Below are 27,452 nucleotides of genomic sequence, written 5' to 3'. Positions count from 1 at the left end.
GCCGCGGCCTCCACGTCTCAGGTTCCGCAAAGGCCTGTGGGAGCGACCGGGGAGAAGGAGGGCCAAGATGGCGAAAGCGGCCGAGTCTTCAGGAGACCCGGGGACAACATCGCCCAGGCCCCTGGTGAGCTTGGGTTCTGCGGCAAAAGGGACTGAGGGTGAGGCAGAGTGCCCTTAAGGAAGTCGGGTGACGGGCTCGTGGCCTGAGAAGGCCGGAACTCCTTCCTCCCGGTAGGCCCTTCCTATACCCGGTGCCAGAACCAGTCTCAACACTGCATCTGCTCTTTGGGCTAACCGCTTTCCCCCTGTCCTCCTCGTTCCTTCCACGCCTTCTTGTGAAACTCCTATTCATTTTCCTGTCCCATACTCTCAGGGCTTGTCCTCCTCCCGTACGTTGTGTTAAATGCCGAGCTTTAGGTGATTTCTTAAGTATCTTTGCTTCTGCTGTCCTTCATGTTATCAAGTTCTGTCACTAGTTCTTGTTGGAGTAGCAGTATTCTTGGATTAATGAGATTGCTTCCCAAAGGACGTTACAACTTGATTATTGATTTGTTCAGTGACCTCAGTAGGCTTGATTTAATCCCTGCCCTCCCTGTTGCAGTTCCTTGCAATGCTCTTCATGATGCTGTCTTGCTCCTGTCTCTACAGGGGGTACGATTTCCATTGCAAGTACAAGCCCAAAGCCTGGACAAGTATTTAAGAACACAGGTTTTGGAGTTAAACCTATCTGGGCTGGAATCACCCGCTCTGCCTCTTATGAGAGTTTGGGCAAATCATTTCACGGAGAGTGTTTCTTCATCCGTAAAATGGATATAAAAATACCTGCCTCAAAGAGTTTTTAGGAAGATGAAATGATATAATTTATGTAAAGTGTCAAACACAATCAGTGTCATGAACTGAGGAGTGTAATTATTCAACATTCTGTCCCAAGATCCCTCTTCCCAAACGGTGTTCAGTTTTATAGCAGTTGTTTAATAAATGGTACATCCCTTTCCTCTGTTTTAAATTGGCAAATTAACAGCAGAGGACTGAACTGGGAGTCAGGTGAAATTGCTTCTAGTCCTGGTTCTGCTTACTAGCACTATTTTTTCATCTCTTCATTCACTCAACAAATATTTATTGAGCATCTACTGTGTTCCCGGCACTCCTTTAGGCACTGGGGATACAGCAGTGAAAGAGAGTGAGTGGGTCCAAGTTCTCATGGAACAATTGTGACCTTGAGGAAGTCACTCTCAACCCCAGTTTCCTCATTTGGAAAATGGGATAGTAACTCATCACAGACTTAATGAGAGTACTAATGAGCTATTATACACACAGTGCCTCGTGTGACATAGTTACAGGTGCTTAGCTGTTTTTAGTTCCTGTTCCACCTCTTTTTTAATGAAGTTTTCCCCAATTAATTTTAGTGGTTCTGGTCATTCATTACTCAATGTCCAATCCACTTCTACTCAGTAATGTTTATTGAACTCCCACAATGTGCAATGCATTATGCTAGCTGTTTTAGGGCTTGCCCTTATGTTGCCTACAGTCTAATATGACACAAGTACAATGCTAAAATAAGGTAGTAAATCAGAGACAGTTACACATAAAATATTAACAAAATTTAAAGGAAGATGCTATCATGCATGTCCAGTTGGGGTGACAAAGCAAGCTACACAGTAGAAGTTATATTTGAGAGGGCGTCAAAGGGTGAAATTTCAAAGATTTGAAATTTCAGGTGAGCGTAAGAGCTATCAATGATTGAGCGCCTGCTATCTGCCAAGATTGTACTAGACATCCTCTGCATATTTTCTAAACTTCACAGCAACCATTTCAGTTAGGTGGTTTTTAAATTGTGTTTTACTTGCAGATGAGGAGAGGAGACTCAGAGAGGTTTGATCATTTCCCTAGGGTCTTAGAACCAGTTAGTGGCCGGGCCTAAAACTTGAAACTAGGTCTGCTTCTGAAGCCCAGATTATTTCCATTAAGACTGCACAACCTCTCAGAAGTTGGGAAGTGTTAATGTATTTATAGAACAACAGGTAGATCACTTTGGCTAAAGTACAGGGAAGTCTTAGGAGGTAAGCCTTAAAAAAAATAAGGCCACTGAATTAGGGAGCAGTATGAAACAGTGGTTAGGAATTTGTGCATTGGGGTCAAATTGCCTAGGTTTGATTCCCAGCTCTGTCATTTAACCTCTCCATGCCTCCGTTTCCCCATCTGTAGAATGAAGATACAGTAATAATTAGCTTATAGCGTTGTTAGGTGGATTAAATGAGTTAAGACATGTAAAATACTTGGTAGAGTGCCTGGCACGTAATGATCATACAATAATAATAATGATCATACAATATTTCTTCTTATTGACTACTAAGCTTGGAGGTTTAATAGGCAATGAGGAGCCAGTGGAAATTTTTGAGGAGGGAAGGGTTTAAAGTCATGAATTTGACAACATAATTGAGGGAGAGTTACCACGAGGAATGTTTGGAAGCTAGACTAGCGAAACCAGTAGTTCTAGGAACAAGTGATTGCTACCTGGACTATAGCAGTGGTGGGAGCCATGAAGACTGGACACAGGCAGGCTCCTTGAGGGTTTGGAGTGCTAGGGAGACTGTGTCTTGGATCAGAGTTTTTCGAACTGTAATGTGCATAGCTGTCATCTGGGGAATCTTGTTAAATGGCGGATTCTGATTTGGTAGGTCTGAGAGGACACCTGCGATTCTGCATTTCTGACAAGCTCCCAGGTGATACTGCTGCCGCTGCTGCTCCCAGTACCGCGTTTTATTTTATTTGTTTTTAAAGATTTTATTTATTTATTTTGACAGAGAGAGAGAGAGACAGTGAGAGAGGAAACCCAAGCAGGGGGAGTGGGAGAGGGAGAAGCAGGCTTCCCGCTGAACAGGGAGCCCAATGTGGGGCTTGATCCCAGGACCCCGGGATCATGACCTGAGCTGAAGGCAGACGCTTAACGACTGAGCCACCCAGGCGTCCCCCGGTACCACATTTTGAAAAGCAAGATACTGATGCCCTGAACAGAAATACGTAAGAGGAGGATGAGGACCCTAAAAGTTGATTAATTCACTTTGGGACATGTTTAGTTTGAGATATTGGCAGGCCATCCAGTAGATACCCAGCAGGCAGTTTGTCTAAAACCTGGACTTCAGAGCTCAGAAGTCAGGACTAGGTTTAATTAGGAGTCATTTGCATAGAGTTGAGAAGACAATCCTTGGTAATGCTTACCTATTGTTTGTCTGTTTAGGGAGCAGGAAAAAGAGTTATAATAATGGCTTTAGCCTGAGGGCTGGAGGGATGTTGGCCTCAGGTAAAGGGGCTAGCTGGAGACCACACCACTAGTCACCCCTCCCCACTTCTTGGAGCCAAGCCTCTTGGACTGAGCTGGTTTCTGCTTGATGCCCCCCACCCCCCAACTTGTTGGCTCTTTGCTCCAGGATTTTGGTCAGTAGTATAACCCATCTGGTCCCAGCTACTTTCTTAAGTCTGCAGTCCCTGCTTCTACTGTATCTTTTTGGCCCTGCCTCTACCTGCTCCCCTCCTTGGCCCAAGCCAGGCAGCAGAGTGTACACATGGGTTTCTGTGCACACGTGTGCATATGTGTGCATGAGCCTACCTGCAGAGGGAGAAGGGAAGAGACATTGCGTCCAAGGCACCTTTCATCCCCACTGAGAGGCTAGTCAGAGAACAAGGTCCACTAGACCTGACTAGCTGAGGGCCTAGAAGTCCTGTTTGTCATATGTGGGGCTTGAAGTCCACAGATCCTGGCTTAGCTCTCTGAACCGTATCACTGATTCTCCTGAGAAGAGATATTAAGGAAATGTTGGGATGGGGGAATAGGATAGGAATCACATGACACTTTAGTGACTGCAGTGACTTCTAAAACCAATTAGCTGGAGTTAGGCCAAACTTCACAGGTTAAGGGCACAGTCTTCCACAAGCCTGCCCTTACTTCAGACACCAGCCACAGGTTTGAATGTTCCCAGGACCACCCTTACTTCTGACCTACTGGCTGCCAATTCAGGGGTTCCCATGATCCCCTCAAGCTCCATACTTCACTAGAATGGTTCATAGAATTCAGGACAGCACTATCCTTAAAATTACAGTTTTATTATAGCAAAAGGATACACTCCAAACCAGCAAAAGGGGGAGATGCATAGGGTGAGATCTGGGAGGGTCCCCCTAACACAGAGCTTCCTTGTCTTCTCCCTGTGGAGTCAGGACCCTGTTAACCCCCTGATACATCAATCTGTGACAATAGGCAGAATATTGCCCACCAGTGAAGTGCAGTCATGTATCTAGAGTCTTTATTAGTGTTTCTTTATGTAGGCATGATTGACTAGATCATTGACTCCTCCCCTCCCCAGAGGCCAGGTTTATCTGCGTTGGTGGTATAGTGGTGAGCATAGCTGCCTTCCCAGAGGCCAGGTTTATGTCACAGGAGTCAAAGCTTCAACCCTCTAATACTGTGTTTTGTCTGTCTGGAATGGTTTGCCCCCATGCTGAGTCATCTCATTAGCATAAACTGTCTAGGGGCCTACCATGACTCACCTGTTAGCTAAACTGTTAGGGCCCACCATGAATAACAAAAATAACACTATCATTTAGGAAATTCCAAGGGTTTAGAGGCTACCTTGCAGGAACAGGAGACAAAGGCCAGCCAAATTCCCCATTTTATACAAGGGACAGAACTGGAATTGACCCCCTGGGAATCTTGAACTAGAGCTAACATGTATCTAGCCCCTGCTGTGAGCCTCTTACTAAGTGCTTTACACACAGTAATGCATTTCTTCCTCACAACAACCCTGTGATGATGATACTATTCTCAATTTTATAGATGAGGAACTGAGGTATGGAGAGGTTAAGGAACCTGCTCAGTGTCACATAGGTAGTAAATGATAGAGCTGAATGGCTTCCAGCAGCACACTTAACCAATACGCTCCAAATATCGTATGTTGAGCATTGACCGTGTGCTAGGTGCAATGCTGGTGTTACCTAATTCTTACGATGGTGTTGTCTCCAAGTGAGGGCAGAGCCCAATTTGGCTTTGAAGCTCATTCCTTCTGTACTGCTTTGCCTTCCCTAGCAGTTGCAGGCAGCATGAAAACTCAAAACAGCAATCCTGGAGCTTGAAAGGTCAGTGTCATGGTAGTGAGAGAATACAGCTTCAAAAGGGGTTATTGACATATTAAGTGCTGAAGAATATTCAGAGGGCGAAGGGATCCTTGTACTTCTTGGTTATGAGGTCACTGTTACAGAGCCGTGGGGAAAGTAAAGTTGTGGGAAGGCCAAGTGCCAAGTTACAAAGGATTAAGGGAGTGGGCGAGTGCAGAGCAGTTTGATCAGGGAGGAGGAGGGGAAGGAGAGTAGTTTGAGGGAATGGCAGAAACAAGGAAATGATGTATTTAAAAATTCTATTACAGAAGTTTTTAAGTATATAAATAAAATAAAGAGTGGTATAATGAACCCAGGTACCTATCAAAATTCTGCTGTTCTTATTTCATCTCCCCACCACATTTTTTTTCTGGAATATGATTTTATTTTTTTGTTTAATCTTTTTTTTGTTTATTTTTTAAGTTCACGTATGTATAACATACAGTGTTATAATAGTTTCAGGTGTACAATATAATGATTCAACAATTCTATACACATCTCAGTGCTGCTCATCAAAATAAGTGTGCTCTTAATCCCCTTTATCTTTTTCACTCATCCCCCCAATCAGCCTCCCATCTTGCAACCACAGGTTTGTTCTCTATGTTTAAGAGTCTGGTTTTTTGGTCTCTTTTTTTCTTTGCTCATTTGTTTTTGTTTCCTAAACTCCACTTATGAGTGAAATCATATGGTATTTGTCTTTCTCTGACTTATTTTACTTAGCATTACTTAGCCTCTAGATCCATCCGTTTGTTTTTTTTATATTTTATTTATTTGACAGAGAGAGACACAGCGAGAGAGGGAACACAAGCAGGGGGAGTGGGAGAGGGAGAAGCAGGCTTCCTGCCGAGCAGGGAGCCCGATGTGGGGCTCGATCCCAGGACCCTGAGATCATGACCTGAGCCGAAGGCAGACGCTTAACGACTGAGCCACCCAGGCGCCCCTAGATCCATCCATGTTGCTGCAAATGGCAAGATCTCAATCTTTTTTATGGCTGAATAATATTCCATTGTGCATATATACCACATCTTTATCCAATCATCTATCAAAGGACACTTGGTATGCTTCCATATCTAGGCTATTGTAAATAATGCTGCAGTAAACATAGGGTGCATATATCTTTTCAAATTAGTGTTTTTGTTTTCTTTGGGTAAATACCCAGTAGTGGAATTACTGGATCCTATGGTAATTCTCTTTTTAATTTTCTGAGGAACCTCCATACTGTTTTCCACAGTGGCTTGCACCAGCTTGCATTCCCACCAACAATGCACAAAGGTTCCTTTTTCTTTGGAGTATGAGTTTTAACCTGTTTATTTTTAACTAATTTTATACCTACAGAAAAGTTGCAACAGAGAGTTCCTATATAGCCCTTACCCAGTTTCCTCTAATGTTAACATTGTACATAACTATAGTACAATGATCAGAATCAGCAAATTAACATTGACACAATACTATTAACTAAATCACAGATCTTACTTGAATTATACCACATTTCTACTAATGTTTCAGGATCTCATCCGGGATCTCACATTGCCTTGAGTTGTTGTTTTTCCTTAGTTCCCTTCAGTCTTTAATGGTCTTTCATTGTCTTTCATGATCTTTTCTTGAGTGTTTAAAAGCAAATCCCAGACATATCACTTCGCCTGTAAATACGTCAGTGTGTTTCTCTAACAGGGAAGGACGTTTTCTTTATCACAATAACAAGACTAATAATTTCTCAGTATCATCTAATCTCTGCTCATCATCTCACAATTTTCTAAAAACGTGTGTTTTTATAGTTTGTCCATATCAGGATCCAAAGTCAACAAATTGCATTTGGATAATAAGTCTCATAAGTCTCTTTTACTATTAAACGTTCTCCTGTTTTTAATGTACTTTATTTGTTTAAATTCAGTCATTTGTCTTGTAGAACTCTCCACTTTCTGTATTTGGCTGATTGGTATTCTCATGGTATTTTTAGTATGTTCCTCTATCCACATATTTCCTGTTAACTCTAAGATATAGAGGCTTGATTGTATTCAGGTTCATTTCGGTTGGAGGAGGGGCAAGAATAAAAAGAACTCAGATAGCCCCTAAAATTAGGAATGTTTTTTTTTTTAATCCTTTATTTTTAAAAATTTTTTATTGTTATGTTAATCACCATACATTATATCATTAGTTTTAGATGTAGTGTTCCATGATTCATTGTTTGTGCATAACACCCAGTGCTCCATGCAGAATGTGCCCTCTTTAATACCCATCACCAGGCTAACCCATCCTCCCACCCCCCTCCCCTCTAGAACCCTCAGTTTCTTTTTCAGAGTCCATCGTCTCTCATGGTTCGTCGGAATGTTTGTTTTTTTAACTGTTTATTAAGAAAAGTTTAAGAGGTATACAAAAGTACAATGGTAAAATATACCCTTATGTACCTAACCTTTAGGACTTACCAATTTATGGCAAGTCTTCTTTTTTCTATAGCCCTATCCATTTCCCTTCTATACTATTTTGAAGCACATCTTAGGCATCATTACTTTAGTAAATATTTAACATGTATCTCTAAAAGAAAAGGAGTCTGTTTTTAAAGAACATAACAGTATCATTAGTACATCCAAAAAATTAGTAATTCCCTAATATCAAATATCTTGTCAGTGTTCAAATTTCCAGTTATCTCCTAAATGTCATATTTTTATGATTTAAAATCTGGCCCACTACCTATTTTTATAAATAAGGTTTTATTAATTGTTTATGTCTTGTCTTGGACTGCTTTCATGCTACAGCAGCAGAGTTGAGTAGTTGCAATAGAATCTACATGGCTCTCAGAGCCTGAAACACTTACTTTTGGCGCCCTTTACAGAAAAAGTTTTGTGACCCTTGCTCTAGGCAATCATCTTTTAGAATAATTTAAAACAAGAAAAAATATTTTTTATAATTATCTTCATTTTAACCACTTCTGGAGATCTTCTTTTCCTGTGTAAGTCCAAGTTTCATTCTGGTATCACATTCTTGAAGATCTTTCTTTAACATTTCTTGTAGTGTGTGTCTCAGCTTTTGCTTGTCTGAAAAAAGTATTTTGCCTTTATTTTTGATAGCTATTTTTCCTGGGTTTAGAATTCTGGGTTGACAGTTTTTTGCAGCATTCTAAAGGTATTTCCATTTTCTTCTAGCTTGGGTAGTTGTGGGTGAAATGTCTGTTATTTATCTTTGTCCCGCTGAATGCAGTGTCTTTCTCTGGCGGCCTTCAGGATTTTCTTTATTTGTGGTTTTCAGTAGTTTGATTGTGTCCAGGTTTGTGGATTTTTGGTTTTGTTTTGTCTTTAGGTATTTATCTTGAGTGAGGTTCTCTGGGCTTGGATCTATCATTTGATGTGTGTCATTATTTTTGGAAAATATTCAGCCATTCTTTTTCCAAATATTTCTTCAAACACATTTTCTCACTCTTCTGGGATTCCAATTATATATATATTAGACCATTTAATATTGACCCACAGCTCTTGGATGCTTATTCTGTTTTGGGTTTTGTTTGTTTTTTTCTAGTTTTATTGAGATATAATTGACATAATAACACTGTATAAGTTTAAGGTGTACAACAATGATTTGATATATTTTTTTCTCCTTAAAATTTTCTTTTTGTTTTAGTCTGGATAATTTTGACTGACCTATCACTGATATCTTTTTTTGGCTGTGTTGAATCTACAGATAAAGCTGTCAAAGGCATTCTTCATCTGTTACTGTGTTCATTTATTTCTGGGATTACCATTTGACTTTTACAGTTTCCATCTCTTTGCAGAAATTCACCATCGTTTGTGCATATGCCTTTTCTACTAGAGCCTTTAACATATTAATCATAGTCCTATTAATTTTCCTCTGGTAATTCTAACATCTGGGGCATCTCAGAGTCTGTCTGGTTTTATTGATTGCTATGTCTCATCATAGTGGGTTGTTTCTTCATTGTGGGGGGAGTAATTTTTTTTATTGAATGCTGGCCATCATGTATAGAACAGTAGATACTGCCTGGAAGTGGCACATCTTTTCTGCCAAGGTTTTCCTGTGGGGATTAAATCAGTCTGGTCAGGAGTTGAACTGTGCTTGGGTTTTATCCTTGCTATGGGAACCTTCAGTGTGTCCCCAGCTTCAAATTCCTCTTCCATTACATTGTGCTTGGGGTGAGTGCTAGATCATCCCTATGTTTTTCCTAACGTTCCTGTTCTATTCTCAGCTCTCTGCATTTTCCCTTTGCCCTTGCATAAGATCGTGGTTCTCTCTCCAACCTCTAGGCCCTCCCCTAGCAGTAGACTGCTGTTGGTTTTGACTCCATACTTGCTAGCCTGGGGGGTGGGGCTAGCAAGGGAGGGGGGATTCTTTGCTGTGTTGGTCCAGCCTCAGCCTTAGGTAAACTGTGTATCCCTGTGTCTCCTGAGTGGGACTTTCTCAGTGATTCTGTTTCTCCCCCCAGCTGAAGGAGACTGTCGTGGTCTGGCCTCAGGATGTTTTCCTGTCCCTCCCCCAGGAGTAGAGAGATTTGTCTTTTCCCTTTCCCCAGCCACAGCGGGTCTTCGCCTGTGCCCTGGAGACAACAGAGTTCTCCCAGTAGCTCTAAGGCTCTTGTTCTGTAGGGGAGAAGGGTCTGAGCAGGGCTCTTTGCTTTTCTCAGAATTGGCAGCTCCTCCCTTCCCCAAAACCCACACCCAGTGGAAGTCGGTGGAGAAGACTCTGCAAGTGGGTGTGAACTCCCCTTGTGTCTGATGCTTCCAGGGGCTCTGTACCCTCGTACTAGTCCATGCTTGGCCTTTAGCAATTAATTCTAAATTTTAGCAGAATTCTTAAGCATCTGTGTGATGCCTAGTGTCATTCTCTGTGTTATGATACAATGTACAAAGTGGTGCTTATGTCCCATGTTTTCCTGGAAGTACCTCTCTTTTCTCAGATTTTAATCAGGCTGCTTGGTTGCTGTACAACCTCAACTCTCTGATGGGTTCGAGGGAAGTTATGATTTTGTAGTTTATCTAACTTTTTCTCATTGTTCTAGTGGGAGGGGTATTCTTTCCAGCTTTCTACATTCTAATCACAAGTCAAATTACAGTGTATTAAAGTCACTTGAAATAGTTGCTGTGTGGTTGTGCATTTAATTCAACATACAGTAGGTTCATTTGTTTCATTTTTCTTTGTCTTAAGGACTTCTTTTAAGTTTTAATTTTGTTTCATAATTATTGCAACGATTTATATGATTTCAAGCTCTCAAGTCATATATATAGAACAACTTGTATTTGAAGAAGCCTAACTTCTCTCCCTGTCTCCTCTACCTTATTCCCCACTTTCCTTAATAGGAAGTCTCTTTAAAAAAAAATCATATGACTTACTTCTTACATACGACTTACATCACACTGCATGATTTATCTCTTACACATTTCTTACATTTAAAAGATAACATTCAGGTGCGAGAGTGTCTATTTGTATTCCCTCCTTTCTTAGATAAATGGTAGCATATTATACAAACTTTTCTCCACATTGCTTTTTTATTTAACACTCCATAAATAGTTCTTTGGAGATACTCCCATTCCTTTTACAGCTGCATAGAACTCTGTTATGTGCATATCCCATACTTTATTCAAGTAGTCCTCCGTTGAGGGGCATATGGATTATTCTCAGGATTTTGCTTTTACAAGTAGTGTTATAATGAGTAGTTTTGTTTATATGTCCTTTTGTGTTTTTGCCGCTTTGTCTTTAGACTCCTAAAAGTGGCATTGCTTAGTCAATGGGCAATCCATATATAAATTTGCTAGATATTGCCAGATTCATCTTCAGTAGACTGTAGTACCAGATGTGTGTGAATGCTTCACCTGCAGAGTATGTTGTCAAACTGTTGGATTTTTGCCAGTCTTAACAGGGAAAAATTTTTATTACAAGTAGCTTTAATTTGCATTTCTTATTAAAAGTGTGTTTGAGAATTTATTTTTCATAAGTTCTTTGAGCAACTTTATTCTTCCTAAAATTTCAGTATACTGTCTTGTACTTGGTTTACCTACAACTGCTACCCTCTAAATATTGTGCCTGTTGGGCCAAAATCCATGTGAGAAGGGATTGCTTTTGTTTTCTTAGGAACTTGAAGATTTCAGAGTTTTAGTTAGAATAATAAAATTTGGCAGATGAACGTAAGAGTTTATAAGCTTGCAATCTCATAATTCACTTTGGAAATGTTATTTGATCTGGTTTGCTAGGTAACCTGGTAAAAAGAGTAGAAATCAAGATTTATTTTGCTATTTCCCTGTTCTTCCCAGTTTCCCGTTAGGCTTCACCTAATGCTCCTTTCTAGCCAGCAGAGGCCACCGGAGCCTACCAAGGAGCAGAAGAGCTACAGAATTGTGGCTGTGTGAAGATGTGATTGCCGAAAGGTCGCTTTCAAATAGCTTTGCAGTCTTGTTAGCTTGTGCCATGTGAAGGTTTCATGCTTGAAAGAAAGCAAATATTTGAGGGCAAGAAAGTGTCTATGCCATTTACTTCATAATTTTTTCCATCATATGCCATCTCCTTCTTTAAGTTAAAAGAAATAAGCATTTGAGAATTTTAGTTGACCATATTGTTTAATGTCTGGTAAACTAATACATTACTTGAAAAACTGTGTAAAACCCTACAAAAAGACGTAGTCCCTACTCACTAGGAAATGATGTCTTTGAGGAATGCTGCAGTTGATTATAGACTTTACTTTTTTTTCCCAACTCTTCTCAGTTTGCAGGCCTTTCCGATATATCAATCTCACAAGACATCCCCGTGGAAGGAGAAATCACCATTCCTATGAGATCTCACATTCGGGAATTTGACAGCTCCACATTAAATGAATCTGTTCAGAATACCATTGTAAGTGAGACTAGCTGAGAGAACTTCTATTCAGTATCATGGGACTAAATAACTATAGTACTTTGTAATTATTTTTATTTGGCTAACTGATTTTCAGTATATCTTATTTATTGAAATTTAAGATTTTCCCCTAGAGAATAATTCGGTACAGCCTTTTTGGAGAGCAATTTGGCTATAATGAGTATTAAGAATCTTATAATGTTCGAATATTTTTAAGCTGATAATTCTGCTCCACATACAGTATATGGAATTTTTTTAAAAAATATTTTTCAAAATACAGAAGAATATTAATATACAAAGATGTTTATTACAACATTCCTTATGATAAGGAGAAGTTGAACAACAGAAGGGATATCAGTTAAGTAAATTATGTTACATCTATGTAATGGAATACTAAACAACTGTTAAAAATGTATTTACAAAGAACTGTTAATGACATAAAGAAATTTCTAGGTAAAAAAGTCAGGACAGAATTAGCTCAACTATATTTTGACAGGTTATATTTGTATTACCATACTCTTCCTCAAATGTCATGATTTTTTTTAAAGGTTTTTTTATTTATTTGAGAAAGAGAGGGAAAATGAATGGGGTGGAGGCAGGGGGAGAGTGAGAAGGAGAAGCAGACTCCCTGCTGAGCAGGGAGCCCAACAGGGGGCTCGATCCCAGGACTGTGAGATCGTGACCTGAGCCACCCAGATGCCCCTCAACTGTCTTGATTTTTAAAAATCTGGCTTTTAGGATTCATTTACCAGTTAAATTGGGAATGTTGGAGATTAATTTGTTTTATATTGTATATAATGTGGTAGCTGGGGAGCAGGCTAATTGGCCCTTAGGACTTCATCAGTTATGAACTAAAAGTCAGATGCCATGTGTTGCAGAGTAGATTTTAATAGTTATATTATTTTAGTTTCTTTAAGTAACATATTGGGACAGCTATATTTTTCTTTTACAGAGCTTTAAAAAAACAGAGCTGGTGGGTGTGGTAAAGAGTTAAATGTTGGCTTAAGGAGTTAATAAAAAAGTTAATAGAGCACTGGGTAGTATATAAGACTGATGAATCACTGACCTCTACCTCTGAAACCAATTATACATTATATGTTAGTTAAGTGAATTTAAATAAATTAAAAAAAGAAAAAAAGTTAATAAGAAACGCACTACCTTTCTGTTTGTTTGTATAGTGAAGGAGTTAAACTGGAATTGTAGCTCCCAAATTCAATGAACCCAAGAGGTTAAAATAAAAGAAATTTGAGCAAATTAAGTGAGGGGACTACTTGGTAACCTTGGTCATGACAATACAACAAGTTGTTTCTGTCTTTCAGATGCGTGATCTAAAAGCTGTTGGGAAAAAATTCATGCATGTTTTGTACCCAAGGAAAAGTAATACTCTTTTGAGAGATTGTAAGTATATGAGTTTTTTGAGGATTTGCTGTTTTTCAGCGTACCTTATCATAAATACTTTTATGTGGCTAAATTCCTGTGATAAGAAAACTGACATTTTGCAGAATGAAAAAATATATAAATGAACATGCAAATGAACATTCTGAAGAATTTAAACATTTAGAATGGAATTTCAGAGATTGGAAGATTTTGCTTAATATATTGTCTTCATCAATAAATATAGACTGTATATCTTCACCTGCCACTGAAAAAAATATTTCTGGAAGGTGCAAACACATAGGGACTTTATTCAACCACAGAGCTGACAGTCTCCAAGGGAAAGGCAAAATGTTTGAATATTAAATTAGAGTAATAATACCCATTAAGGATTAACAAATCAATACCTTTATTGACATTTCTACTTGCAGAACTATTAGTCTGATGACTGCTTTTTTTTGTCCACGAGGTCTATCAAAACAGTGTTTGCAATAAATTATGCTCTTATTTAGAATTTATCATTAAAATTGTTAGACCTTTTATTTTTGCTTTCATAGTACCCTTTATCAGACAAATTGAATCAGTTGTTTGAGAGTAGTAACGATGATGTTGTACATGAGTGTACCTTCTATTTTGGCAGCATTTCAGCTGTAATGTAGGGATGTCAAATATGTGGCACACGGCTGCAGTGTCAGAATCTTTTTTAACATAGTACACTGGGGGTTGGAGCTGACAGGATTTGCTACTGCTGGTATGTAGTGGAAAGAGCATGGACAGATCTGGGTTTGAATAGTGGTTCCATCACTACCTATGTGATCTTGGATAAGGCAGTTAACTTTTCTGAGGCTCAAGTTTCTTCCTCTGTTAAAGTGGAGATAATACCGTGTATCTGCTGGTGAGGCTTAGAGATAATGCGTATCAACCACCTCGCACAGCATCGGACATTTCTTGGCACCCCATAAATGGTAGCTGTTACTCTAGTGCCTTGCCCTCCCCCTACACACACTTCTTTTTTAATCCTTACAACAACCTTGTGAAGTAGGAGTTATTGCTCCTGTTTTACAGATGAAGAGAATGAGTCTCAGAGAAGCTGAGTGTCTGGTCAGGATGACACAGGCAGGACTAGCACCCAGTTTTCAAGTTCATTGCCCTTTCCATTCTACCACTGCTATCCCAGATGTGAGGATACCCCTTCAACTGCTGCTGTGGCTCAGTCCAAAGCAAGTTTGCTTCAGTGACAACGCAGAACCAGTGTGTTATCTTGCCTATTAGTGATGATGATTAGCTGTGTCATGTGTTAAGGTCCATTCCCAGACCTTGTGGGGATAGACACATAGGCTGGCACAAAGGGTAAGTCAGTCATGGCCCAAATTTGCACTTCTGCCCTGCCCTGTTAGCATAGCCCTTGGCAAAGTGGCAAGGAAAAAATTCACGACTTAAAACTAAATTAAAAAAAAAAAAACACAATGTGATATCACTTCCCACCCAATAGGATGGCCATTATCAAAGAAACAGAAATCACAAGTATTGGTGAGGATGTGGAGAAATTGGAACCCTTGCGCATTGCTAGTGGGAATGTAAAATGGTGCAGTCGCTGTGCAAAATAGCATGGTGGTTCCTCAGAAAATCAAGCATAGAATTACTATATGACCCAGCAATTCTACTTCTAGGTATATACCCAAAAATTGAAAGCAGGAACTCAAGCAGATATTTGTGCACCCATGTCCATAGCAACCTTATTCACAATAGCCAAAAGGTGGACGGATGGATAGACAAATTGTGGTATATACACCGTGACATATACCATATACTAATAGACTATGACTCAGTTTTCTTTTTCTTTTTTTAGATTTTATTTATTTATTTGACAGAGACACAGTGAGAGAGGGAACACAAGCAGGGGGAGTGGGAGAGGGAGAAGCAGGCTTCCCGCTGAGCAGGCAGCCCGATGCAGGACTCGATCCCAGGACCCTGGGATCACGACCTGAGCTGAAGGCAGACACTTAACATCTGAGCCACCCAGGCGCCCCTATGACTCAGTTTTAAAAAGGAGTGAAATTCTGATCCATGCTACAACATGGAAGAGCTGTGAAGACATTGTGCTAAGTAAAATAAGCCAGTCACAAAAGGACATATGTTTTTTCACTTACATTTGGTTCCTAGAGTAGTTGAATTGATAGAAAGTAAAATGATGATTGCTGGAGGCTAAGTGGGGAATGGGAGTTATTATTTCAGGGTTGGAGTTTTAGTTTGGGAAGATGAAAAAGTTCTGGAGATGGATGATACAAAGGTTGTACAACAATGAAAAAAAAAAAAAGGTTGTACAACAATGAATGTACCCAAAGCCTGTACACTTAAAAGTGACTAAAATGGTAAATTCCTTAATAGAATATATATATATATTCTACTAAATAGAATATATTCTACTAAAAATAGAATATATTCTACTAAAAATATATATATATATATTCTGCTAAAATAAGAAAATAGTTCTAAAATACTGTTACAGATTTTTTATGAATTAAAAAAAAAACTTAAGTGTATTTTTTTAAAAGCCAGTGTATTAATGTCAGTTGTACTTGAATTCACTTTTTTAGTTGATAAGTTCAAAAATTTAACAAGAAAAACAATATTTTATCAGAGTGGTAGGATTATAATTTTTCTTTATACCTTTTCCAAACTTTCCTCAGTGGTGTCAAAATTACATATATAATGTGAAAAAAAAAAACCAATATAAGTATGTACATATGCATACTTCTTTAAAGTTATGTACATAAGAGGTTAAAGTTAGAAATGGTATATGTATCTTTTTTCATATTAGTGGAGGAAGGTAATTTTGCTGTAGGCTGTATGTTACTGAACTGTTGGCTGATTAATTTACCTAACAGCTATTAACTGAGAACCGCTGTGCTTAGACCTGATGTTGGCAGAGCCTTTTATACTTTTCCAAAAGCTTTCATGTTATTTGCTAAGGTTTGACCTTATGAAATTACCAATATTGGCCTGTTTTTTCACCTATAAGAACAGCAATTCCATACTAGTTCAGTGTAATGATTATAGAAGGGAAGCAGTGTGGCAGAGTGGAAAGAACTTTGGAGTAGGACTCAGAAGACCAAGGGTCTGGTCCCCCCTCCATACCTAACTATTTATATAAACTTGGGGAAGTCACTTCCTTCTAAGCTCCATTTCTCATATTCTTGAGGTGAGCCTGATTATACTTGCCTTGTCTAATGTAGTCTCAGTTTGGTGGAGTGACTTGGCTCTAGTCTTTCTGAGGGTGGGGCACCTAAGTCTTTTGACTCCCGGCCCCTTGGTCTTTACAGCATGCTGGAATGTGGCTTAGTAGGTGGGAGAGAGGTGATTTGTGGTCTAAGAAGTCAACAAAATTTAAAGGATATATGAAGAAGGGCATTCAGAATTGGGGAGCAGGGAGGGCAGGTAGAGGGGTAGGAGAAGTGGGAAGGCTTGGGCAGGCAGAAGGAGCCTTGATGTCTGAATTCCAAGAGTGGGAGAGGTAGATAATTGGAATAAAGTTAGAAAATACTACATAGTTGTTTCTTAATAGTCTTCTGTTTTTTCTTGCCTCATAGGGGATCTGTGGGGCCCTTTGATCCTTTGTGTGACACTTGCATTGTAAGTACTTACATTTCCTTCCTTTGTCATTTGAGATAGACTATACTTTTTTTGTGTGGAGTTTCAAAATTGAGGGGAATTTTGAATATTTAATTTAGAACTTCTATGACATATTGTACTCCTTATGATTTAAATCTAAAAAGTGAAGCAGGTTTCCAGATCAATTCAAAGAGTGATGGAATTAAAGGTATGAAAATTGCGCTCCTCTCTGTTTACCAATAACTTATTAGCCTGTTTTAGCCATTTCTGTTGAACTGACATTTGTTTATTCTCATGCACCTCCCCATCATTAAACTAAGTGAATTAAATATCTATAGGTTTAAGCACTGTTTATTTGTGAACATAGTTCTTTTTAAATCTTAATAATAATACAGATGAGAATGAGAATAAATTAGAGTAGAACTGGTAGAGTTCAAAGCAAGATCATGTTTCAAAGTGTTAGGCTTTCCATACACATTGTACTTAAAGGGAGAAGACAGAAGAGCGAAGTTCCATTGGAAAGGGGAATATAACCATTGGTAGCATGGAAAAAAATACTGCATTAGGATTCAGTTCTGGGTTCTCATCCTGACTGTGCTGTCAGCAAAGCGATTTTGGGATACTTAGAACCCTAAAATGTGTATAATGATTTTTCCCGGTTTACAGAAAACTTTTAAATACCTTCTCTTTATTTTATCCTCATAGCAAGAATATTATTTTCTTTTTTTTTTTTTTTTTTTTTTTTTGACAAACAAGCTTAGGTTCAAAGAGATTGGGGACTGAACCGAGATCACTACAATCAGTGGTAGACCTGGGATTCAACCTCAGATTTCCTTGATTGCCCATTTTCTTCCTCTGTGATTATTATACGTCTCTTCCCACCTAACCCCTCTCGGTCTCCTCTTCCATATCTATAAAAGGAGATGGCTAAGGATCCCTTCCAGGCTTGACCTTTGATGATTCTAAATTCAGCAAATTTCTAATGACTTCTCTGCCCGTATTTAATGTGGTAATTTAGGTAATAACATAGAGTGCTATTTCTTATGCCTTTAATAACCACATCAAGGGCAATACTCAGTGCCTTGACGGACAGGTTTATAGTAGAATCACTGAGCATATACTTTTTTAGTTTTAAAAGGTTAACATTAGAGATTATGTAGTTTAACCCAATTTATTTGCAGAGAGGACAACTGGAGTCCCAAGACATCAAGTGATTTACTCTAGTTTATACACCTAGTGACAGAACTAGGATCACTTTCTGGATCTCCTGCCTTTGAGGCCCATTAATGTTCTCCCATCATACCATGCTGAAGCAGTAGAGATTCTAGACAACAAGTGATGAGTGCCAGCATTCCTTGCATCGGATTGTCAGGACTCAGAATGGAGTACGTACAACTGTAGAATACAGAAGCCTGTCCCGGCAAACAGCATAGCAGGGCGAGACTTACTATGTGATTCCTCTATACTATGTAATAAAAAGAGATTGGGAGCTTGGTGTTACTATTTTTCTGGGGGAAAAAATGACACTCAGTCCAAGTGTTCTAGTCCACAATTCAAAACAGTTTATGTCTGTAAAATTCTTAGACAAAGAAAATATTTCAGTGACTGTTCAACTACTCCATTTTAAAGCAAAGTCTTCTAGTAATAATCTGTGTTTTGATTCAAAAAAATCACCTAAATAGGTTTATAGACTGTTTCCATTTTGAAATGTCAGAACTAGGGGCACCTGGGTGGCTCAGTCAGTTAAGTGTCTGCCTTGGGCTCAGGTCATGATCCTGGGGTCCTGGGATCCAGCCCCATGTCGTGCTCCCTGCTCAGTGGGGAGCCTGTTTCTTCCTCTCCCTGTGCTCCCCCCCTGCCCCCCGCTCTTTCTCTCTTGCTCTGCTCTCTCTCTCTCAAATAAAATCTTAAAAAAATAATAAATGTCAGAACTAAAGCCTTAACCAAAGGATTACAAATGCAAATGTGTCTAGGGGCTAGAGAAGTAACCTAAATGTGTGCATGATTTGGTGACCTGAAGCCCCTTGTGAAGGGACCTGCTTCTATGTCAGTCAACTGCTCCCAGTTGTTGCCATGTAGGAATGTAAGCCCACTGTTAGAAAGTCTTCAGGTTTTTCAGGAAAATCCAGAAATACATATTTTTAGGTGAAACCTCCCAATTTTAAAAACTGTCACTTGAATTTAAACCCATTTTAAGTTTTGTACCGACTGACAACCTCATGTCTGTGAGTCACATTTGACCCTTCAATTTATAACCTCTGCTTAACCAAAAAGGTCTTCAGTAATCCATTTACACATCCCAACAAGGCCAAGTGAGGTGACCCTTGTAGTCCTGAGGCATTTGGAATTGGAAGTAAGGGAGCCTTGCCAAATATTTCTGGCATTTTACTTTCATACAACCTATATATTACAGATCTTCAGGTAAGGTTTAGGACAGCTCCCTGATTCAAAGTTGCCTTAACTTTATTGCTCTAAATAAAAGATGAAGCAATTCTCATGTCATTTCCTTGTCACAGAATGCTTCAAAGAAGCTCTATAGATAGTGAAAAGGATGGAGGGCCCCAGTTTGCAGAAGTGTTTGTCATTGTCTGGTTTGGTGCAGTTACTATCACCCTCAACTCAAAACTTCTTGGAGGAAACATGTGAGTATTATTAAAATGTACTTTTTCCCTTGCCAGGTAGCATATCAGATTTTTAAGGAAGTCTGGCTAGTTAGGTATTGTTTTAAAAGAAAAATGAAAATAAATGAGGGCTAAAGAGAAAGTTCTCTTAAACCCACTGAACAGAGATAACCTAGTTTAACTTACCTTAAATTATCTAGGGTCCTATGATAAGCTTCAGATGCTCTCTCCAGCTCCTGAAATCATATGGAGACTTTTTTTGTGTTAGAAGATTATGTCCATTTTGCAGAAGAGATGGTCTGTAGCTTTCAACAAATTCTCAAATAGGTCTTTAAACTAGAACAGATTAAGAACAACTGTCTTAGAGGTTCAGTGGGAGAAGGAAGTCTCTAGGAATTAGAGTGGATCATCTGGTACCCTAGATGGTTGACTCTCAAGGAGTTTGAGAGGAAAGGAGGAAGAGTATGGGGAGAGAAAAATTAAAGCATATGCTTAATACAGAAGCCTCTCCTCATAAAATCAATGTTAGGGTATAGGTATTATGTATTTGAAGGAAGGTAACAATCCATGATATATAGAAATCTGTGTAATAAACTGTATCATGATACAGATCAACTATATTTATGATCTTTACAGATGTATGTTATTTTTTAGATCTTTTTTTCAGAGCGTCTGTGTGCTGGGTTACTGTATACTTCCCTTGACAGTGGCAATGCTGGTTTGCCGGTTGGTGCTTTTGGCTGAGCCAGGACCTATAAACTTCATGGTCCGGCTCTTTGTGGTGATCGTCATGTTTGCCTGGTCTATAGTAGGTAAGAATGTACTTATCTCTACAGTAGCAAAGCAGACAAAAACATGAGTTAGAGATGTAGACCGGATGAGGTGCAGTGTAACTCCTGAGTCATATGTGAGTGGTAGGATTCTTGCCAGTATCATCCATAGAACCCTCTTCTCTAAGTAGGCAATGATAGGGATGCTCTCCATCTTATCTGAGTTGGATATCTGGACTTCTGAGATGTGGACAGTCATATCCTTTCTTTTTTATTCTTAAATAATGGATAGGGTCGGGAAAGGAGATTACAGTAGACCTAGCTCAGAGCCTAGCATATAGGATGAGGCATAGGTGACTTGAGAAATGACTTGGGCTTTTTCCTGACAAATTAATCATGATGAGAATAGTAGCCAGCATTTACAGATTGCTTATTCTAGGCAAGCACTGTTGTGAGTGCTTTATATGCATTATCTCACTTAACCCTCACAACTCTAATAAATAAAAACTAGTATTATTAGTCCCATTTTTACAGATGAGGAACAGACCCAGTGAGGTTAAGCAACTTGCCTTAGGACACATAACTAGTGAATACGGAATGAAGTTTCAAACCCAAGCAGGTGACACACCTGTTTAGAACTGTATTATACTACCTCCCGGTATAGGTTGTTAGGTATATCATCTATACTACTTTGCTGCTTCAGTAGAAAATTCTGCCAAAGATTAGGAAGAGCCTGTAGCGGTGGCAGTGAATGCTATGTGCTCGTTGTTGTTGCATTCCTAAAATTCTCTTAAAATTCTACCTTCAACTAGAACTGTTCACTGGCTTCTTACTTCATGGGACAGACAGACTGCCTAATATTTTTAAGTGCATTAACATATCTTTGCTCTGGAACATGGTTAAAATCCAAGAAGTAACCCAAAAATAAGGTCTGAGAATGCCACAATTGATATTATGAAGACTGTGTGTTAAGCTCGAGTGCTTTACCCATGGGAGAACCCCCTCATTCCCTCACTTAGAGTCTGATAATTTACCATACTTGTAGTTCTAAATATCCAGTGTCCAGGCTCATGGCAGTTCAGAAAGTAGAATTTTAGAAGAGAGAGAAAGGCATTCCATTTTTTAACTCAGCAAATATTTCTTGAGCACAAACTATGTGTCAGGCATTTTGCTAGGCATGGTCTCTATCCTCAGAGTTCAGAACTTAGTGGAACAGCCAGACAGGGAAACACTTAAGGGCAATAGGCGTGCCAGGTGGGAGATGGAAGTCTGTGCAGGGTATGGTAGGGACACACAGGAGGTAAGTGGGCAGTTCCGCCTGGGATGGCGGGATACAGGATGGTTGTTCAGGAAAGACTGCCCGTGAAGGGTGATCACTGATGAGTAAAAGGATGAGTCTCATTTCCTGGGTGGACAAGAAGAATGGCATCTAAAAGAGCCAATAACTTAATAATGAGAACAATTACTCAAAAAGCACAGCAGTATGAGGCCATTTGCCATAGGAACAACTCGCCTTATACATCTTTCTCAGTGTATTTGGCACAGGTCAGTAACTTTTCAGAAAAGGGTAGGAAGCTCCTTTTAGAAAGATTTTCATGTGAAATGGTTGAAAACTTTCAAAGTTTAGTATTGGAAACAAGTAGCTCTCAACTGTCTGGAAAACTATGCTGCAGAATGCCTTTTTCTCTGAAGATCACAAATATAACTGAGCTTTTTGTGTAATTCTGTGTTCCAGACTATGCCAAGCACATTAAAGTATAGTAAATGTTAGCGGTTGTGACAATCTTATTATATTAAAGATTCCATTCTGTTTTGTTTGTTTTGTTTAGCCTCTACAGCTTTTCTTGCCGATAGCCAGCCTCCAAACCGCAAAGCCCTGGCCATTTATCCCGTTTTCTTGTTCTATTTTGTCATCAGTTGGATGATTCTCACATTCACTCCTCAGTAAATCAGGAAATGGAAACTAAAAACCAGTGAATTGAAAGCTCATCTGAAAGATGCAATTCACCATGGAGCTTTGCCTCTGGCCCTCTTTTGTCTAATTTTGGAGGTATTTGGTATGTGAGGAGATTTAAAAGGGAGCCATAAAGCACTGTCACTGCTTATGTAAGGAACCGATGTTTGAAAGGCTGTCCTTTGCCTCCTGATGTTATTTCTTCAAAATACGTAGTATATGCAGTATACTGCCTCAAGGCATGTTAGGATCACTGTGGTCCTTTCGAGTGACAACCAATGATTTGGGAAGCACATGGATACATCCTGCAAGTTGAGTGGACTTAGCAACTGTATTTTCAGTTTTGAGAATACCAGTTCAGGTGCAGCTCTTAAACACATTGCCTTATGACTATTAGAATATGCCTCTCTTTTCATAAATAGGAATGGGTAGTCTATCCATGTTGTTTTATTTCTTTTTTAGGCTTAAAAAGGCAATGACAGACGTTGGGAAGGGGCTTCATAATTGGGGAGGAGAAAACATGCATTAACCAGTATTCAGATTTTGACCGGAGAAAATTCTGCACTCGTAGCTTTTTAAAAAAGCAAAGGACATCTAAAGAATCAGCTTCTTTAGTTGTTCTGTATAGTCCCTTTTCCGCCATGCTTATTAACAGCACTGTACTGACACTCTAGTTTTTAATCTTACTCCCTAGCTCTGAATATATAAGCTGTTAGCAGTCAATATGTAATTTTCCTTTCATTAAAGTTCTCAGTGGACCAGTGCTTGAACTTATCCGAGTGGAAGACCTCAGAAATTTAGATTGGTTGGTCCTTAATGCATATTATCATTTGGGCACTTGTTTCTTCTTCAGGGTAGAATGAGGCAGTTTGGATACAGCATAGCTCTTAAGGAATTCTTCATTATTCTGTGTAATCTGGCCTCTAACTAGAAAGTAAAGCTAAATCTGAAGCCTGCATTTAACCATGTGCACATGGAGGGATTTAGTGTTCTGATGGCTGGTTCACAGAACAACTAGATGCTTAGAGCATGACGTTGGATGACGTGGGTTTACAGCTGCCACCTCTTCATAGTGGGCTTAGCAGTTTTTTCATTAGATGTGCTTTTTGGGTTGGGGAATAGCAATTTGTTTTCTTGGTTTTAGACTTTATTTGTAAAGCTACTTAGCTTTTCTTTAGACAAGTACTTTTTTTGCACATGTGCACCTCTACTTGTATCCTCAGCTATTTATACACACAAGTGTGAAGGCTTTTCAGGGAGCAGAGTGTCTGGAAAGGCTGATTCTAAGCTAAACAGGGCTCCTTTAAGGTAATATGAGCTACTGCCTTCTATAAATTGCACATTGAAGAGCTCTTAATAGACAAAAGATTAGGAGTCAGGCAGAAAGCATTCATTGTATATACAGTTACTTACAAAGATAGGAATTTATTCCACGGTTTTTCTTTATCATGGAATCTAAATATTTATTCATTTTCTATCTAAAGACTATCTACACATAGATATATAATTTTAAAAACATATTTTCTCCATTCCCAGATTAACTAAGAACACTACTAGGACAAATGAGTTCTTGGAGTGATATTAAATTAGTGAGCATTACAAAGTTGGTCCCTTCTGTCCCAGCCTTGTCCAGAGGTTTTGGTTATATACTTATATTCATTTCAGTTTCCCTTCTAATTAAAATAAACCTGGTGAGCACAAAGCCGATTTTTCAATCTTGAATTGGTAAAGACAATATTTTGAAACTGGTTTTGATTTGAAATTGGTCCTTAAGTTATCATCCATTTCCATTGTCTGAAATTTCCTAACCTTTACTAAAAACATCTCTCTTCCGAAGTTATTTCATAATCTGTCCCAATGGTTATAATGTAAAAATTAAAGAAATGATCATGTTTCTCAAAAGGGAATTGCCTACTGAATTGTACTCAGGCTAAATATTTTGGTCAGAAATTTTTAAGGCTACAACAGGGGTGGGGGTTGTGTGGGTAGAGGGAGGGGAGAGGGGGTTATCACATTGGGTATTAAGGCAGCTTGTTCTGTGTGTTAATCTGTTGCTCTCGGCTGACTTAAGGAATGGTTTCATTTGATTTAAATGAAGATGTAAAATGGAGATTATCTTTCTGAAAATGAATGGTCAGTTTTATGGTATAAATGATTATTTTCTTAATATATGCAAAAAAAAAGTGCATTGCTTTCTGTGGCAGAAGACCTGATTATCTGGAAGTTGTAACCCTCAACACAGCTTTCCCTGGTTTGCTGCAAAGGCACATGGCTAATTTTAGAAAGAAAGACTAGAGGAGAAGGGGATTTTAACAAAGGAAACCCTGTTCCAGGAATTGGGAAGTTTCATGCTTTAGATGAAACTCAAGTGTGTGAGCATCATTACCAAATGTGGTATATCACTGTCATGGCTTGTCATTTGCTGCTCCTACTTCTGAGATTGAGCCTCCGTTGTCACATTCTTTAGCAATAGGAAAGGTGAAGACTGGAGTAATTGCTGTTCAGATTATAAAAACTCAACTGATGCAAACATATTTGAATGTGCAGTGTAGTCTTAAATGTCAACTATTAACTGTCAAGTCTTTTGCCTCTTAGGAGTCTTATTACATGAGTTGAATAGGATCTTTTTATTGTGATGGGTTTTTTCTGTTGTTGGGCAAGGTGGGCTTGTCACAGGGCATAGGACCAGTCTGCATTTTGCTGTTTACTGTATTTGTCTTTTTATGAAGTATCCGCCGGATGTGATTAGAAGGCTAACAAGCCTGTATTTGAAGATTTAATTGTATACTTCTTATAATCTAACTACTTACTGTACCTGGACTTCCTGTTTATTCCTGAAGATGAAAATGAAAATCTTCGGTCATTTCAAATCCTAGGGTGACATCAAGTCATTGAAATTTATTTAAATGCTATAATGATATGATCAGACATCCATTGCATGAGCTGTTTTATTCCAGAGTAAAACACTGAAATTGTTATTCTTAGTTAGACTGTTAATTTCTGAGACAATTTGGATAGAAATAAATGTGTGAATGTTAATTCGTGTATGTAAATTAGAAATACTTTTCTAGATTCTGTGGGCTTTTATTGAAAATAAAGAATTTCTAGGGATTTACTCAGGCCATAGGATGGCCAAGTAATAATAATGACAATAATATTACTACTAATAATGGCTTAACATTTATTGGGCACTTACATTGTGCCAGGCAATATTCTATTTTTTTAAGAATTTTTATAACCGCTTTATTGAGATATACTTTTACCATAAAATTCACCCTTTTAAAGTGATGTACAATTAAGTAATTTTTCAGTATATTCACATAATTGTGTAATTATCACCACTAGTTCATTTTAAAACATTTTCATCACATCACAATAAAATCCCATATCCAGTAGCATCACTTCCTTTTCCCCTTCTCCCCAGCCTCTGGCAACCACCAATCTGCTTTCTGTCTCTGTTGATTTGGCCAGGCACTATTCTTAAGTGCTTTTTATGTATCTCCTCTACTCCTTAACATAAAGTGCTATAATTCTCATTTTACAAGTAGAAAATTGAGTCACAGAAGGGTTCAGTAAATTGCCCAAGGTCACACAGTAAATTGATTTAAAATAGGAAAACACTGTAGATGGGAGCATAGTAAGACAGTTTTGAATTGCATTGTTATATACATGAAATGAATGTACCCCTTTCCCAGGGTATGCTCCCTGTCATTAGCCATTACACCCTACAACTGACTGGAGGTAGATATCTCTCATTCTTTTTTTTTTTTTTTCCCCCTGAGTAATAGAACACTATATTAGCATCTGCAGGAAACATAAGAGCAGTTGTACATTGGAAAGAGTTAGGTTTGCTGCCCTCCCCCACCTTGAGCCCCTTTTCTCTCCTTTCCCCCCACCCAACACACACACACACACTCTCTCTCTCTCTCCTCTCCTTTTTCCCAAAGTCTTAAGAGTCAAGCGACTTCTGCCTCTTTCATTTTTATTCTCCCAGAGGGATGGTTAATGCATCAAAATTTAACCTGTTTATTCAGGTGTTTATAGTCAGGGGATGCATCTAGTCACTTATAATACCAGTTATATTTCTAAGACCTCAGAGAGCAGTAGTGTGAGAATAAAAATCCTTTTTTTACTTGGGTTAAACTAGGTGGGGGAAATAACAGAGTAAAGGCTTTGCCTTAATGAAGTCAGTGGTTCCGCCTGGTAGGAAGTGGCCACACGCTGCTCTTGTCCATTCTGTTGTGTTTATTTCAGAGCCTTTGTACTCTATGCTATCACTGCTGGTAATTTCTTGGTTCTCTTCAATACTCCATTTTAATCCTGATCTTTCCTGTAAATAATGAACCTGTGGAAAGAATAAATCTGTAAAATGATTTGTGAATGTTAAGTGTGCAAATAAAAACACTGGAAAAGGAGATTGTGTACGTGCCTATTCTTGAGCTGAAAGACGCAGACATATTTCCTGCATACTGTTTTCAGATGTAATATATTGTGATCAGACAATACTGAATGCTGTGTAGGATTGCACAGGCAGCAAGTAAAAAGGGAAATCACATTTACTGAGCAAGTAATATATACCAGGTGTTATGTTAGCTACTTTATAACAGTATCTCCTCTAATCACAGCAGCCTTTTAAAGTTTTGGTATTATCCTTATTTCAGAGTTTTGGAACCTGGAAATTGGGGGAGGTTAAATAAATTGCCCAGAGTCACAGTGAGTGGTGCAACCAGGGTTCAAACTCAGGTTTTATGACTCCATAGTCTTCTATATTAGTTCCTTGCCAAACTAAAATCATATCTACGTACTTAACCTAAGCCACATCAATCAGGTAGCTTAATAATATGGTGGGAAACTGGGTTTTCAGCCATCTGCTGGGGACTGTACCAATTTCTGCCTTCAGTTTATGATCTACTTGGAGAAACCAAGTTCCGCACCATCTGTACACACTAATAGTTGAAATGCGTTGTGGTTCTTATTTTTGGTACCACATAAGCCCTCAGGATGGTCACTGAGTACAGGAAAAAGTCTTTGAAATATTGGGAGAATTTGTATCATCCAAGAGGAGAGGGGGGACATTCCAGATGGTAGAGAATATTTAAGAACAAAGGTGAGAGGGAGCAGGCAAGTCTAAAGCCATCTATCTGCACA

At 38.8% G+C, this 27,452-nt stretch overlaps 1 protein-coding gene across 3 annotated transcripts; it reads left to right on the top strand.

The window, feature by feature from the left end:
- Positions 1 to 26,719, top strand: YIPF6 (Yip1 domain family member 6). 3 transcript variants are annotated; one of them, XM_078064926.1, is made up of 7 exons: positions 1 to 124; positions 11,845 to 11,973; positions 13,293 to 13,371; positions 16,938 to 16,980; positions 19,476 to 19,601; positions 20,235 to 20,392; positions 22,180 to 26,719. In XM_078064926.1, the coding sequence occupies exons 1-7, from the start codon at positions 68 to 70 to the stop codon at positions 22,296 to 22,298; spliced, it is 711 nt and encodes a 236-aa protein (XP_077921052.1). In that variant the 5' UTR covers positions 1 to 67; the 3' UTR covers positions 22,299 to 26,719. The 3 variants fall into 3 exon arrangements, with proteins under 3 accessions (XP_077921052.1, XP_077921053.1, XP_077921054.1); XM_078064927.1 differs by having other exon boundaries at positions 33 to 158; XM_078064928.1 differs by having other exon boundaries at positions 110 to 231.
- Positions 26,720 to 27,452: the final 733 nt, after the last annotated feature.

Source organism: Halichoerus grypus, chromosome X (assembly GCF_964656455.1).
Source record: "Halichoerus grypus chromosome X, mHalGry1.hap1.1, whole genome shotgun sequence".
NCBI classification, from domain to species: Eukaryota; Metazoa; Chordata; class Mammalia; order Carnivora; family Phocidae; genus Halichoerus; species Halichoerus grypus.
The sequence above is the reverse complement of the archived record's forward strand: the minus strand, read 5'-3'. Positions and strand labels throughout refer to the sequence as shown.

What these genes read in the sequence shown, in the direction of transcription:
- YIPF6 (XM_078064926.1), top strand. Translation starts at nt 68, where the DNA reads ATGGCGAAAGCGGCCGAGTCTTCAGGAGACCCGGGGACAACATCGCCC. An exon ending in AATCTGTTCAGAATACCATT is followed by an intron (nt 11,974 to 13,292) that starts GTAAGTGAGACT and finishes TCTGTCTTTCAG; the next exon opens with ATGCGTGATCTAAAAGCTGT. An exon ending in TAATACTCTTTTGAGAGATT is followed by an intron (nt 13,372 to 16,937) that starts GTAAGTATATGA and finishes CTTGCCTCATAG; the next exon opens with GGGATCTGTGGGGCCCTTTG.